Here is a 14,526-nt window from a genome sequence, read left to right as displayed (position 1 = left end):
CAAATGCGCTGAGCAGCTGTACTGAGCCTGTCCATTTCTTTATCTAGTCCAAAGTTGAGGTCGCCCCCCAGAACAAGTGCGCAATCTAGGTGTTCAGAGAGTGCGGTAAAGAAAACGTGGAAGAATGAGGGGTTATCAACATTTGGACCATATATACTAACAATACATAACTTTTTGTTAAGTATAGATAATTTAATGATTATAAATCTACCCTCTGGATCTATAACTGTGAAACTGACATTTGCACATGCAAATGAATGAGGTATAAGCGAGCGTGTACGCGCTTGTGTGTGTGTGTGTCCTATGTGTCTGTGTGCGCTATGAGGTCGGAGTGGTTGTGCTGACGCTGAGTGCATATGTACGTGGTCGTGCCGTGCAGATGCGTAATGATTGAGGGTTTTGTGTGTGACAGAGTAGAAAAGCAGGTGATCGGTGCAGTGAAAGAAGGAGGAAGTGAGGGATACATACAAAGGGGAAGCTGGTGAGGGTTTACATGGGGACAAGAGAGAAGCAGAAACATTGTTAGCACTGTAGCGCTGTGGAGACTGACGGTAATGTATTCGATATGACATCACGTTAAATTAGCAGATTGACATGTATAAGCTAGAGAGATGTTAATGGAAGAGGATTAGAGGAAATAAGAAAAATATATAACGGGTTCTTATCTGGACTGGCGTTAATATAACCAGGGAGTGGTACTGGGGTCGCGGTACAGTTGCCCATCCACGTAGAGCCGGTCTACGGCGATGACAGCTCGGGAGCCCTTCTGAATGAAGTTACGTCGGATTGGGAACAGAACTCTGCGTCGCTCCAGGATCTCTTTGGGGAACTGGTCGTTTACGCCAAAGTCCGTTCCTTTCAGCTCCCTGCCGCGGCTCTTCACCTGCTCCTTCTGCTTAAAATGTCCAAATTTAGCCACAATAGGACGCGGTCTCAGTGCACCAGGCCTCTTGGCTCCCAGCCGATGGACTCTCTCAAAGCAGATGTTTTTCAGGTGGGTCTTCATAAAGGTTTTAACAGTAACTTCTGCGTCCTCTTCGGCAGATTCCGAGATGCCTGAAAACACCAGGTTATCGCTCATGTTACGGGCCTGTAGATCAATGACAGTCTCTTTCGTTTTTTATTTTCTTCATTTAGATGGGTCACATTTTCAGTTAGAGACTTAACCGTTTTCAGCAGAGAGTTTCCACCTGCTGCTGGCTGAACTCCAAAGATTCCCTCAGGGATCTGAATTCCTGATGTAGAATCTCGACCAGAGCCAACCTCGTGTCGAAGCTGGACAATCGCTTGTCGATTGAATCCAGGATGTCGGCAAGTCTTTACCAGTCGGCGATGCTGTGCCGGGGGAGTCTGCCGGGCGACTTCTTTTGGAGGACGGCGTCTCGCTTTTGGCTGGAGAAGATGCATTTGCGTTCTTCTTCATGACTATAATGTCGAAGTACCAGTCAATGTATTCCTGAAGAGATTCCAAATTCCCCTCGCTGTCCTCGCTGTTCATTCAGATTTTCCGCCAAGTCTCCGGCGTCTGACGTCACCTACAGCATTTCTTTTTGCTTTAACAAAATGATCCTTATACATATTAAGAAAAAATGTTAACTACAGTACATTGTATATATGCCTGGTGATTTTTGATTGAGTTTGATTATCAAACTCTAAAGGTCAGTCCTTGGGGTGTGCACTTGTGTGCGTGTCTGGGGTTTTGTGTATGTGTGTGTGTGTGTGTCTGTGTGTGTGCGTGTGTGTGTGTGCGTGTGTGTGTGTCTGTGTGTGTGTCTGTGTGTGTGTGTCTGTGTGTGTGTGTCTGTGTGTGTGCGTGTGTGTGTGTCTGTGTGTGTCTGTGTGTGTCTGTGTGTGTCTGTGCGTGTGTGTCTGTGTGTGTGTCTGTGTGTGTGTCTGTGTGTGTCTGTGTGTGTGCGTGTGTGTGTGTCTGTGTGTCTGTGTGTGTGCGTGTGTGTCTGTGTGTGCGTGTGTGTGTGTGCGTGTGTGTCTGTGTGTGTCTGTGTGTGTGTGTGTGTCTGTGTGTGTGTGTGTGTCTGTGTGTGTCTGTATGTGTGTGTCTGTGTGTGTCTGTATGTGTGTGTCTGTGTGTGTGTCTGTGTGTGTGTCTGTATGTGTGTGTCTGTATGTGTGTGTCTGTGTGTGTGTCTGTGTGTGTGTGTGTGTGTGTGCGTGTGTGTGTGTGTCTGTGTGTGTGTGTGTGTGTGTGTGTGCGTGTGTGTCTGTGTGTCTGTGTGTCTGTGTGTGTGCGTGTGTGTCTGTGCCTGTGTCCTGGGGGTCAGACTGGAGAACCTGCCGGAGGTGTCTGAGAGGAGATGCTGAAAAAGCTTCTCAGCATCATGGACAACCCCTCCCACCCCATGCACGCAGCCATGATGGGTCATCAGAGCTCCCACAGCAAAAGACTAACTGCCTCCAAATGCAGAACCAAACGACACAGGAAATCCTTTCTACCTGTGGCAATAAGACTGTATAACTCTTCCTCATTTTGTAGGTGATTTTTTCAGAACTGTCATTAATCCTTATTTGGATTGTGCAATATTACACATCTGTTTGGTATTGAATGTTTGTTTTATCCATCATCACATGCTGCTATCGCAATTATTCAAGGCACTACACTAAGACACTTTTCATTACCACATGCACTAATAATCTGTTATTTTATATTTGTTATAGCTTAGTTACAGTTTTTTTTTTTTTTTTTACTTTGTACAGAGTATGAGTATTTAGGAGTATTTATATAGTTATAATACAAAGTATTACTCATAGTTATTTGCACTATTATTTTCTTTACCTTACCTTTATTCCTATTGTTGCACTTAGCATGTAAAGGACAAAAGAATTTCCCTCTGGATAAATAAAGTTTTTTCTTATCTTATCTTACCTGTGCGTGTGTGTGTGTGTGTGCGTGCGTGTGTGTCTGTGTGTGTGTGTGTGCGTGCGCTCGCATGAGTGTGAACAAACATTTACTGAAAAAGCTTGTTTATTAAAATAACTAAGGCATTATTCTACCAAAGTTTTAAAATGTTTTTAATGTATGTCACTACTGTAAATACTGGGCACTAGTTCCTATAGCTAATACATGTAATTAAATAAACCGGGGGCGACTTATTTAAAATAAACTAACAAAATACAGCTAAAATGTTTTTGGTGCTGGTTGCTAAATGCCGCTCACTACACAGCAAATGTGCCAGTGTTAAATTAACACTGCATGGTGTTTATATGGGTCCAGTGTTATCTTTCACAATTTACAGAGTGCCTTGAGTGTTGTTTTTACAGTGTTAATCTTTATTAACTCTTATAGTGTTCAATTTACACCATAGGGTGTTACTGTAAGTCACCGAGTCTCCACCTCCACATATCTGCCCTATTTTAATATGCGCACAAGAAGTCATGAGGATCAGAAGAGCCGTCCCACATTTACCCACCATCATGAGAAAGACTCTGACCAAAAAGGACCTTACAGCTGTTTCTTGGTTTATATTGAAGGTTTGCTGGCTCAGTTCTGGCTGATCCTGAAGGTTAGAGAGCTGTGGTGCTGGTGGGTTTATAGCATGTTGGTGTGAAGTCAGCAAAAATCTCTTGGAAACCGACAGCACACGTCTCCAGAGTGGTATATGTTTTAATGGGGTGGGGGTGTATTTGATTGCCGGTCCTGCTCTTGAATGTTTAGCATATGTGGAAAGGTGTTAGGACAGTTGTGATGCCCTTTTCTGTGCAGCTCCTGGTATGGTGTGAACCCATATAGACACCATGTAGTGTTAATTTAACACTGGCACATTTGCTGTGTACTTTAAATAAGTCAACTATTTAGCAGAGCTGGGCAGCTTTATAGCTATTCAGAGTTTCTGTCAGTTTTTGAAATCCCAATAAGCCCTAAAGTTTGCCATTGTTTTTGATATAATCCCTGATGGAGTAGTTATGTTGTTGAAGAATTTTGTTCCATCTATGGATCCTGTTGAATCTGCTGTTGGTAAGGTGTGTTTTTCTATACATTCTTTTCAAGAAATAATAATTAAAAAATCAGGACATTCTTTACCCAAAACTACACCTCCGTTCCATATGTTGTTTCATACTGGAATGGCATAGTGGATAATATACCTTGGAAAAAGGTGTGGACTTTACCATATAAGTTTTTATTAACAAATAATGTAGAAGAAGTCACCTTTAAATTGTCACATAAAGTTTATCCGTCCAAATATTTTCAATCTAAAAGGATGAGAGAGATTGACACCAGCTGTTCTTTCTGTGAATGTGACTGCAAAACTAATGTTATTTTGGTCTTGCCCTTTTTCTGAAAAATTCTACTCTGATATGCTTAACATGATACAAACAAATGTATGTCATAATTTTCAGTTTTCTTGTAAAGATGTTTTTTGCGGGTTTTTTGTGACTGGAAGAATACATGTCACGATCGCCGTCGGGCGAGCAGGGAGCGGAGAATCGATCAGTAACTATCCGGCTTATTAGGTAGAACAAACGGACGAGGCAAAACACGGAGCACGACGTCAATGACGGAACTGGGGATATGTACTCTGACGTGGACTTAAATACACAGGACTGAATGAAACAAGAAGAAACAACTGATAACGTCCGGGTTCCATATGAGGTTAACGAGGGGGCGTGGCACACAGGAAGATCGTACGAGCCGAGCGTGACAATACAGATAAATTTAATACTACTAATTTTATATTCATAAATGTAAATACAATAAATCTAACCTATTTTTCCTTGTTCACAAATTAGACCTAATAAATTATATTAATCTAATCAGAAAGTCTAAAAATAAAAAACAATCAGAACTGTATCCTGATTTGATGCGTTTTTACCTGATGTATAGACATAGTGCTCAAATGTTCTGTTATATTTGGTATTGAGATGGTATCTTTTACTTTGTAATAACTCTGTCTGAATATCATTTTTTGTTTTTGTTTTGTTTAATGTTCTGTCTGTAAAATATATTACCTGTACTTGTTGAGTATTGGAATTTTTTTTTAAAGTGTGATTCAAGTGTTTAGTTTGACCTTTACTTCGCTACACCAGTTAATATATTTTGATGAAATTATAAAATTACACAGTTTTGTCTTTGACCCCCCCCCCCCCCAAATACCATGGATTCCTCCATTTCTAAATTTCTCAAATCGCCACTGTTAATGATTTAAGTGTTACTGCAGTACCGCTTTTTACACGCACGATCATCCTTAATCTGTGTTATAAGGCCACTTAAAAAAAATTGGTTCTCGTCCTTTTTTTTTTGGAGGGGGTGGGTCTGGGGGGGGGGGGATTTATTATTATTATTATTATTTTTTTTTTTTTTTTTACAAATTTTGATTGACTGTTTGGACTTTCAAATATGTAAGAAAATACATATTTGAAAATACATACCGAAGAGAGCAGACCTACTTAGTACGCCTCCTCAGTTCTTCCAGTTTGTTGCGTTTCAAATATATTAAATGTAAGAAAATACAAGAATGTAAATTCCTTGATCCATGTGTATCTCATAAATGCCTTCCCAACTATTGATTTGGATACTTTATGCTGATGTTTCATTCGTGAATATAAAAATGATACTATTTGAAACCAATATTCTGTTTGTCATTCCCATTCTAAATGAACAACCAAGATTTTAAAATATATATCTAGAAAGAAAGTGTATTAGAACATGTTAAAACATGAGGAATTTACAAAATACAGGAACCTGAATGGTTGAACAAGGAAATGCAACTCTACAAACAAGTACTTAAGAACATGTACCACATCACTTCCCCAGATTTAAATCTTTGCACCAGCCCATCTCAGGTAGAGACAAATTTAGGTTCATGAAACCATTCCAAGACTAGGATTACACAATGTGGATCAATCGTCGATGTGGAATGCGCGGGAAATTCAAATTTCGTCATTCTTGGGCATTTTCCATGCGATTTTTACGAAATTAAAAAAATTCGGGTCAGAGGCATTTCGGCGGGTCGGGAGGGAACGAGAACCATTTTTTAAGTGGCCTAACCGAATTACGGTTATTGTTACTAATAGATGTGGACCCCTTGTTAGTTTCCCATATGATAAATATTGTGTTCAATGTTATTATTTTGCACTGTTATTTGCATTGTTCATATCTTGTGATGAACATCTCTTGTGTTCATCTCTAGTGCAATGTACTTCGTGGCTGATGGGTTTAAGGCAGGGACAACTGTGGTGCGATTCAGGCAGGCAGGGTAACAGGAGCGGAGCACACACAGGCACTTTGGCCAGCTCGCAGGGGGGGGGGTCCACTGAGTGGAGTGCAAAGAGCGCATGCGTCATGCAGAGCACTCGACAAGGATCGCTGCATACAGTCCTGTTTAACAAGCGGGTTTTTGTGCTTGTGTTTCAGGTGAGCGAAACTGTTCAAAAGAAGGGGCAAAGTCAAACTTACTGTGTGATACTCACGTAACTGTTTTAGGATAAATGTAAATCGATCAGAACAGTTACGAATGAGTAATACAGAAATATTAATGAATATCAGTAAGGGAAAACCTGTAGCTACTCAGACCATACAGTTGTACGAGCTCGCCCGAACATTATCAGTGTGCGTATTGAGGAAAGTAAATTGTGGGATTATTGATTGTTTATATGTATAAGAACGAATGTGTTTATCTGTGTGTTAAGTTGTTTCGAAGCGAATGTAAATCGACATAAATGTTTAAAAGTAATTGTATGTGTAAAAATGGAATGAGCGCGAGTGGAGTGCAAAGAACGCATGCGTCATGCAGAACACTCGACAAGGATCGCCGCATACAGTCCTGTTTAACAAGCGGGTTTTTGTGCTTGTGTTTCAGTGTTTTTCCGGTGAAGTAAAAATCATCACATCATTGAAAAAGAACCCCATGCATGCCTGGAATTTATTCACCTTGTCCAATTGTGCAACATAGACACATAGATAATATCCCCCCAAAACCCTACGAAGTGCCGCTGAGTCCGTGTCCATTTTTTGCATGAGACTGAGCTGATCATTTCCTGCCTGTAAACGAAAGTGAAATTAAGTGTCGGGATTTTAAAGGCAGAGTCGCCATTTTATCAAGAAACATTTTATCAAGATTCTGGAATAATGTAAAGATATTCTATGTTTCAAGGTAAGATTAAATTAATAATAATAAAATTGATATGTTTAACACAGCCTACATATACAGCGGAATTTAAAAATTTCAATATAATTGAACATTAAATAAACGTCCGTACAGCACAGTAGGTTACTGTACGTGTATCAGAAGAGTTTTCAAATTAACATCAATAATATTTAATTACTTACGCTCAGCCATGAGTTGGCCTAATATGCTGTGCTGCGTAATTATGGACCGGGACGTAGGCTGTAATATTTTGAAGCTATATTAAGTTTTTCTTTTATTAAGTGTTGGGGATTAATGCCAGTGTGCCGAAACATCCGGGTTAAACTCAATGTTTAACATTTTATTAAATCAAAGGTTTTACTACGGATCTGTTCTGTGTTGTCCAATCTGAAATGTGCTGATCTTAATTGTAGTCATACTTTGCAGTCGTATTTAAACTCTTTAATGCAAATAGTACGCAAGTCTGATTTTAATAATCGGTAAAGAATAAGTCAAACGCAACCCACAGCGCAGCTGAATGACAGAAGGTGGTGTCACTTACTCCGCCAAACCGTGAGTAGTGGAGCCGACCAATCACAACAAATCATTAACAGTAATAAGATAGAAAGAGATCTCTCAATGGAGGAAATTGATGATTTTATATCGTCCAAGGTGTTTAGAGATTTTTCAATACCATCGATACGAGCCAAAATCCGGTCAGCACAGAATCGGCACCGCCCACGATAGAATGGGAGTCATCGTCTGCCTGACCAGCGGATACTTGTCGAGCTGATTAATTAATTTTTTTTCTTGTCAGTGTGAGAACGAGTTAAGGAAAAAATGGGAAAATCTTTGTGACTTCGACATGGTTAAAGTATATTCGGAACTATTGTAATAGCGATTTGGATTTGTCATACTTTTAGGTCCCTTGGAAATCAGTCTCAGAATCAGAATCGGGTTTATTGGCCAAGTATGTGAGCGAACACATACAAGGAATTAGATTCCGGTCGATGGTCTCAAGCACAACAGTGTAAAACCAACAACAATCTACAATATGAATATGTATTATGGATTTATATTTATACATATAAAGGTAAATGTAAAAAAATGTATAAAAGTGTTATTTGTATGTATATGTTTATACTGTTTATAAATGTAAATATATTTATGGATACTGTATATATATATACATGTGTATATATATATATATATATATATATATATATATATATATATATATATATATTCACACACATATACACAAAGTGTGTAAATGAACAATACGATATAGTAAGCAATGTAAATTTTATATACAGAAAAGATTACAGAAATATATATCACAGACTGTACATAAAGCGCAGTTGCAGTGCTGTAGGTGTTTAGCAGTGTGACAGATCAGCTGTTTAGGAGGGAGATGGCGAGGGGAGAGAAGCTGCTCCTGTGTCGGGTGTCCTGGTCTGCAGGCTTCTATATCGTCTGCCAGAGGGCAGCAGCTCAGAAAGTCTGTGTCCAGGGTGTGTGGGATCTGTGATGATTTTCCTGCCATTTTCCTGGATATTGAGAGAGAGACAGGTCCTGGATGGAGGGCAGGGGGCACCGATGATCTTTCTGCTGTCTGTACGGTCCGCTGCAGTCTCTTCCTGTCCTGTTTGGTGGCTGCTCCATACCAGACTGTGATGGACGGCAGGGGGGCACCGATGATCTTTCTGCTGTCCGTACGGTCCACTGCAGTCTCTTCCTGTCCTGTTTGGTGGCTGCTCCATACCAGACTGTGATGGAGGGCAGGGGGCACCGATGATCTTTCTGCTGTCCGTACGGTCCGCTGCAGTCTCTTCCTGTCCTGTTTGGTGGCTGCTCCATACCAGACTGTGATGGAGGGCAGGGGGCACCGATGATCTTTCTGCTGTCCCTACGGTCCGCTGCAGTCTCTTCCTGTCCTGTTTGGTGGCTGCTCCATACCAGACTGTGATGGAGGGCAGGGGGCACCGATGATCTTTCTGCTGTCCGTACGGTCCGCTGCAGTCTCTTCCTGTCCTGTTTGGTGGCTGCTCCATACCAGACTGTGATGGAGGAGCAGAGGACAGACTCAGTGACTGCAGTGTAGAACTGGATCAGCAGCTCCTGTGGAAGACTGTACTTCCTCAGTTGTCTCAGGAAGTACATCCTCTGCTGGGCCTTTTTGAGGATGGAGGAGATGTTGGTCTCCCACTTCAGGTCCTGGGAGATGGTGGTAACCAGGAACTTGAAGAACTCCACAGTAGACACTGGGCTGTCTGATATGGTGAGGGGGAGCAGTGATGACGAATGTCTCCTGAAGTCCACTGTCATCTCTACAGTCTTGTGCGTGTTGAGCTCCAGGTTGTGCTGACTGCACCAGAGTACCAGCCACTCCACTTCCTGCCGGTATGCAGACTCATCACCATCCTGAATGAGTCCAATAATGATGGTGTCGTCTGCAAACTTTTTACAGCTGAGTTCCTGGAGGTGCAGTCATTGGTGTAGAGGGAGAAGAGCAGTGGGGAGAGGACACATCCTTCAGGGGCACCAATACTGAGGGACCGTGTTTCAGAAATGACCCCCCCCAGCCTTACTTGCTGCTTCCTCTCTGTCAGGAAGCTGGTGATCCACTGGCAGGTAGCTGGTGACACATTGAGCTGGGAGAGTTTGGAGGAGAGGAGATTAGGCACAATGGTGTTGAAAGCCGAACTAAAGTCCACAAACAGGATCCTGGCATAAGTTCCTGGACCGTTGAGATGTTGCAGGATATAATGCAGCCCCATATTCACTGCATCATCCAGCGACCTGTTTGCCCGGTAGGCAAACTGCAGGGGGTCCAGCTGGTGTCCTGTAATGTCCTTCAGATGGGCTAAAACCAGGCGTTCAAAGGATTCCATGACCACAGACGTCAAGGCGACAGGTCTGTAGTCATTCAGTCCTGTGATGGTGGGTTTCTTGGGGACCGGGATAATGGTGGAGCGTTTGAAGCAGGAGGGAACTTCACACAGCTCCAGGGATCTATTGAAGATGCGGGTGAAGATGGGAGCCAGCTGATCAGCACAGGTTCTGAGGCAGGAGGGGGAGACACCGTCTGGTCTGGGGGCTTCTTGGATTTCTGTTTCTGGAACAGCCGGCTCACATCCGCTTTGTGTATTCTGAGTTCTGGGGGGAGGGTGGGGGGGTGATAGGTGTGATGGAGGTCGTGGTTTTTGTACTGTACTGTGTAGATGTAGTTTGTTTAAGTACATCTGCCCTCCCCTGGTCTGCTGGAATATCACTGCTGTATACATGCACCCACTGCAGTCACCGATCCGCCTGTCGATCTCCCGCTCCATCCTTCCCTCACTCATGAAGAAGACCTTGAGATACTTAAACTCCTCCACTTGGGGAAAGACCCCCTCCCTGACCCGGAGAGAACACTCCACCCTTTTCCGGCTGAGGACCATGGTCTCGGATTTGGAGGTGCTGATTCTCATCTCAGCCGCCTCACACTCGGCTGCGAACTGCTCCAGTGAGAGCCGAAGGTCACGGTCTGATGAGCCCAACAGAACCACATCATCTGCAAAAAGCAGAGACCCAATCCTGAGGTCACCAAACCGGACGCCCTCAATGCCCCGGCTGTGCCTAGAAATTCCATCCATAAAAGTCTAGTGACCCGCGTCCAGGGGAAGGAGAACGTGAATCCATGTTTTTACTCATCATAAGGGGTCAAATGAGCCGCAGTTCGTCTGGTTCCTCACCCAGGACCTGTTTGCCTTGGGTGACCCTACCAATGGCATAAAGCCCCGGGCAGCTTAGCTCCTGGGATCACTGGAACACGCAAACCCCTCCACCACGATAAGGTGTCATCTCCAGGAGAGGATGTTTATACATGTATTTATAAAAAATGTGGCAGTGAAATTTTGCACTAAACCTCTTTACTATGTGTAATTCTACACATGGAACATAACAGAATGGAGACACAATTCATCAGTTTGATGTAAAAATGCTGAGTCCTAGATATTGTGTATTTATCTATATATCTACTTACCCTTCATGTTCACAGAGGCCCCAGCAGGAATCATCTGGTCTGGATCAGCATAGAAATGGATGGATCTGCTTCTGAAATGTGCCCCCCTGTGGGGTGTAACAGAAAGAGCGCTGAGAGGTAACAGTGTTACAGCCCACTAGCATGCATGTCTCTCTGGGTCTATAGTCAGGCCATAACATAAAAGTAAACTGGGCTCCTAGCCAGGGCTGGTCAGTGGGCAGCACTTTAATATGTGTAGCTTAATAAAAAGACCTCGCCATCTTCTGTCTTCACCGTCTTCTTCCACAATTCTTCAGCCAGTTCTTTTATACTAGAGACGAGCAACAGACCATCCCTCCTATACAAAATGGCCACATAACAAAACTAAACAAACAAACAAAAACATATATAAACAGGTAAAAAGGAACATCAGTCAAGTCTAGTTGTGGAGGTTTTTAACAGTGATACTAAAAGTTTCATATAATATCTAAATTTTAGATGAGACAATTTCCTTAAACGCTGACAGTAAATAAGTCTGTTTACATCAAGAGCTACACAGCATATCAAAGTACATGAAGGCAGAGCAGAAGGCTAAACAGCAGTGTGATGTCGTCCCCATTGTATGAATTATATTTATACCATGAGGGTTTGTTTCCTCTCGCTGCCCACAGTGTCCTGATGAAGAGAGCAGACTCCCCTGTACCCAGCTGTGTTTCCCTGAAGAGTGACTTGTCAATGGACCCCCCACTCAACTTCAGAGAGGGACCTTTTCCTACAGATCAAAGGTAAATGTACATTTAAACAAACACTGTTAATGACATTCAGACTCTCAGTCAAATGGCACAGAGACACATACAAGCTATGAGGAAATAACATATTTATAATGGATGCACCAATTTGTACCTTTAACACATTCCATCACCTTGAGAATTTAAACAAAAGTTTTGTCTGTATTCTATATAAATACCATCTGAGGTAAATGGATGAGGATTACTGTAAAACCTGACTTTCTGCGAGCCGGAATTGGAAGTTATTTAATCGCAAAGTGGATTTTAAATTTCAGTCCTCGGCACAGAGCTGGAAAAAACTGGTTTGCCTGTTACCCCCCTGCATGTCCATTAAAGAATGACTCGACAATAGATTGTCGTCTCATGAGATGGATGTTTCTGTTTTGATAACAAATAATTTCACTCTCATGAATGCATTAGATCATACTCAGACTAAGGCTTCAGTTTAACATGTTTAATAAAACTGTGTGGCTTAAACAATAAACTACTATCATCAGACAAAAAAAAGTGAAAGACTATTGGTTTCTTTGCCAAAGGTGACGTTTAAATACTTGCTGATTCAGATCATAATTAATGTGACACTGTAGTGGTTCTCATCCCCTGAGTATAAAATAAGATGATTTGTTGATCCAAGAGGGGAAATTCTCTTGTGTTCAGCAGCAAAGTGTTATGTTATTTATATGATTAAAAACAGAGAGCAGCTTTTACCACATTAAAAATGGGACGTTAAGGCTGGCTGTGGGGGCTGCACATCGACAGCAGGCATTGTGGTGTCTAACGGCAGCAGGCAGGAAAGATCCCCAGTAGCGCTTCTTAGCTCACGGTGGGGGAATGAGCCGGTCGCTGAAGGTGCTCCAAGATAGCGCCCCCTGGAGCCTCGGCTGGGTTATGAACTGGGCCAGTGGGACCAGTTCCCTGGGGCCTCAGGACATTAGAAGCTGTGAGTCACAACATTTATAGAGTAAGCCATGAAATGCGCCCCCCTGTGGGGTGTAAGAGAAAGAGCCCTGAGAGGTAACAGTGTTACAGCCCACTAGCATGTATGTCTCTCTGGGTCTAAAGTCAGACCATAGGGCACTTGGGACACGCCAGCCACCTGGGGCACTTGGCAGACGCCACTTGGCACACGCCAGCCGCCTGGGGCATTTGGTACACGCCAGCCGCCTGGGGCATTTGGTACACGCCAGCCGCCTGGGGCACTTGGTACACGCCAGCCGCCTGGGGCACTTGGCACACGCCGACTGCCTGGGGCATTTGGTACACGCCAGCCGCCTGGGGCACTTGGTACACGCCAGCCGCCTGGGGTAGTTGGTACATGCCAGCCACCTGGGACACTTGGCACATGCCAGCTGCCTGGGGCACTTCGCACGGTTTTTAGAAAGTCTTGCTGGATGTGTTGTCATAGCAGCACATCCAAATCCTCAAACCTGCACGGAGCCGGTTTGTTCTGCGTAAACTAGGATTAGCTCACAGACTTAATCAGTGTCCGTGCATGGAAATGGGTTCAGTCATGGCCTCGCCATTCATATACGTAAAATCAACAAACACATACATACACACACAAACTCATACATACAAACATATATATATATATATATGAATGAAATGTTGTGTTTGTACTTCACTTTAACTTGTTCCCATGTCCTGCATGATTGTGCGTGTATTTTATCTGTAATTATGACAATAAAATAATAATGAAACACTGGAAACGTAATACTACATTCAAGTGATAAATACAATAACTAAAAATGACATTTAATTTGTCGGACACTTTTTGCCAGCCATCTTTTCTGGTTTGGGTTGCTTTTGATGTGTTTCCTTTAGTAGATACTAAATCTTTGAATCCATCATACTCCTCTGTAGCATTCCCCTCGGATTGATGGCCGAAAGACTTGACTGATGGTTCACGATTTATTTAAAATAAATTAATTACCAAAAAAAAACGCTTAGCTTAGCTTAACAATGTTCTGGTAACCAAAAAAAATGGAAGTCCCTCAAAAAAAGGGGTCCCACTAAATAAAACTACATAAGCATAAATGAATGTATACAAATGAATACAGAATACAAACGTATATTAAAAAATATGCAATACGCAACTCAATAAGTTTTGTAACATTAATTAGTCTCATGTCAAACCTTGGGGTTATTTACACTCCCACCAAAATTACATGTGTTCCAAACACTAATTAATTTTCAAATCTGTATCATTTGGAAAATAAAGCATAAACATCAGTGAAATGTACTTAAGTAGCTTCTCATAACAAGACTAACCTCTGCACTGGACGTTCTAGCACTGACAGCTTACCAAGGCGTTCCCCTTTCTCGCTAAGTCTCTTATCTCCTATACATATTTTACCCTTTCTTACCAGTCCATCTTCATCAGTGACAGTCTCTAAAATCCGTCCCAGTTTCCATTCACATCTGGGTAACAAGTCATCCACAAGCATCACTGTATCTCCCGCTTGTACATTTCTCTTCGGTGTGTGCCAACGCTGTCTTGCAATAATAATGTGGAGATACTCCCTTTCCAGCGACTCCAAAATTGTTCCGCCAGATACTGTACTCTGCACCATCTCCTTTGTCCATAATCGTCCTCCCTAACACACTTCCCTGGTGGAGGTAGAGCCATGTTGGACTTCATTGTAAGTAGATG

At 42.5% G+C, this 14,526-nt stretch overlaps 2 protein-coding genes across 10 annotated transcripts in view; one reads left to right on the top strand and one right to left on the bottom strand.

Moving 5' to 3' along the window:
- Positions 1 to 14,526, bottom strand: part of LOC125721464 (NACHT, LRR and PYD domains-containing protein 12-like) — a 388,574-nt gene that overhangs the window by 216,112 nt on the left and 157,936 nt on the right. The window lies entirely within an intron of this gene.
- LOC125721467 (NACHT, LRR and PYD domains-containing protein 12-like) overlaps positions 6,266 to 14,526 on the top strand; it is a 247,462-nt gene continuing 239,201 nt past the window's right edge. For 4 of the 6 annotated variants that reach the window (XM_048997398.1, XM_048997396.1, XM_048997397.1 and 1 more), the window contains exons 1-3: positions 6,389 to 7,106; positions 11,122 to 11,223; positions 11,757 to 11,870. In XM_048997398.1, the coding sequence (XP_048853355.1) occupies positions 11,162 to 11,223; positions 11,757 to 11,870 (176 nt within the window). In that variant the 5' untranslated portion in view covers positions 6,389 to 7,106; positions 11,122 to 11,161. Of the gene's footprint in view, positions 6,368 to 6,387; positions 7,107 to 11,121; positions 11,224 to 11,756; positions 11,871 to 14,526 lie in introns of those variants that run through there. The other 2 variants (XM_048997393.1, XM_048997395.1) reach the window with 2 other exon arrangements.

Source organism: Brienomyrus brachyistius, unplaced genomic scaffold (assembly GCF_023856365.1).
Source record: "Brienomyrus brachyistius isolate T26 unplaced genomic scaffold, BBRACH_0.4 scaffold33, whole genome shotgun sequence".
Taxonomy (NCBI): Eukaryota; Metazoa; Chordata; class Actinopteri; order Osteoglossiformes; family Mormyridae; genus Brienomyrus; species Brienomyrus brachyistius.
This window is presented reverse-complemented; position numbering and strand designations above follow the sequence as displayed.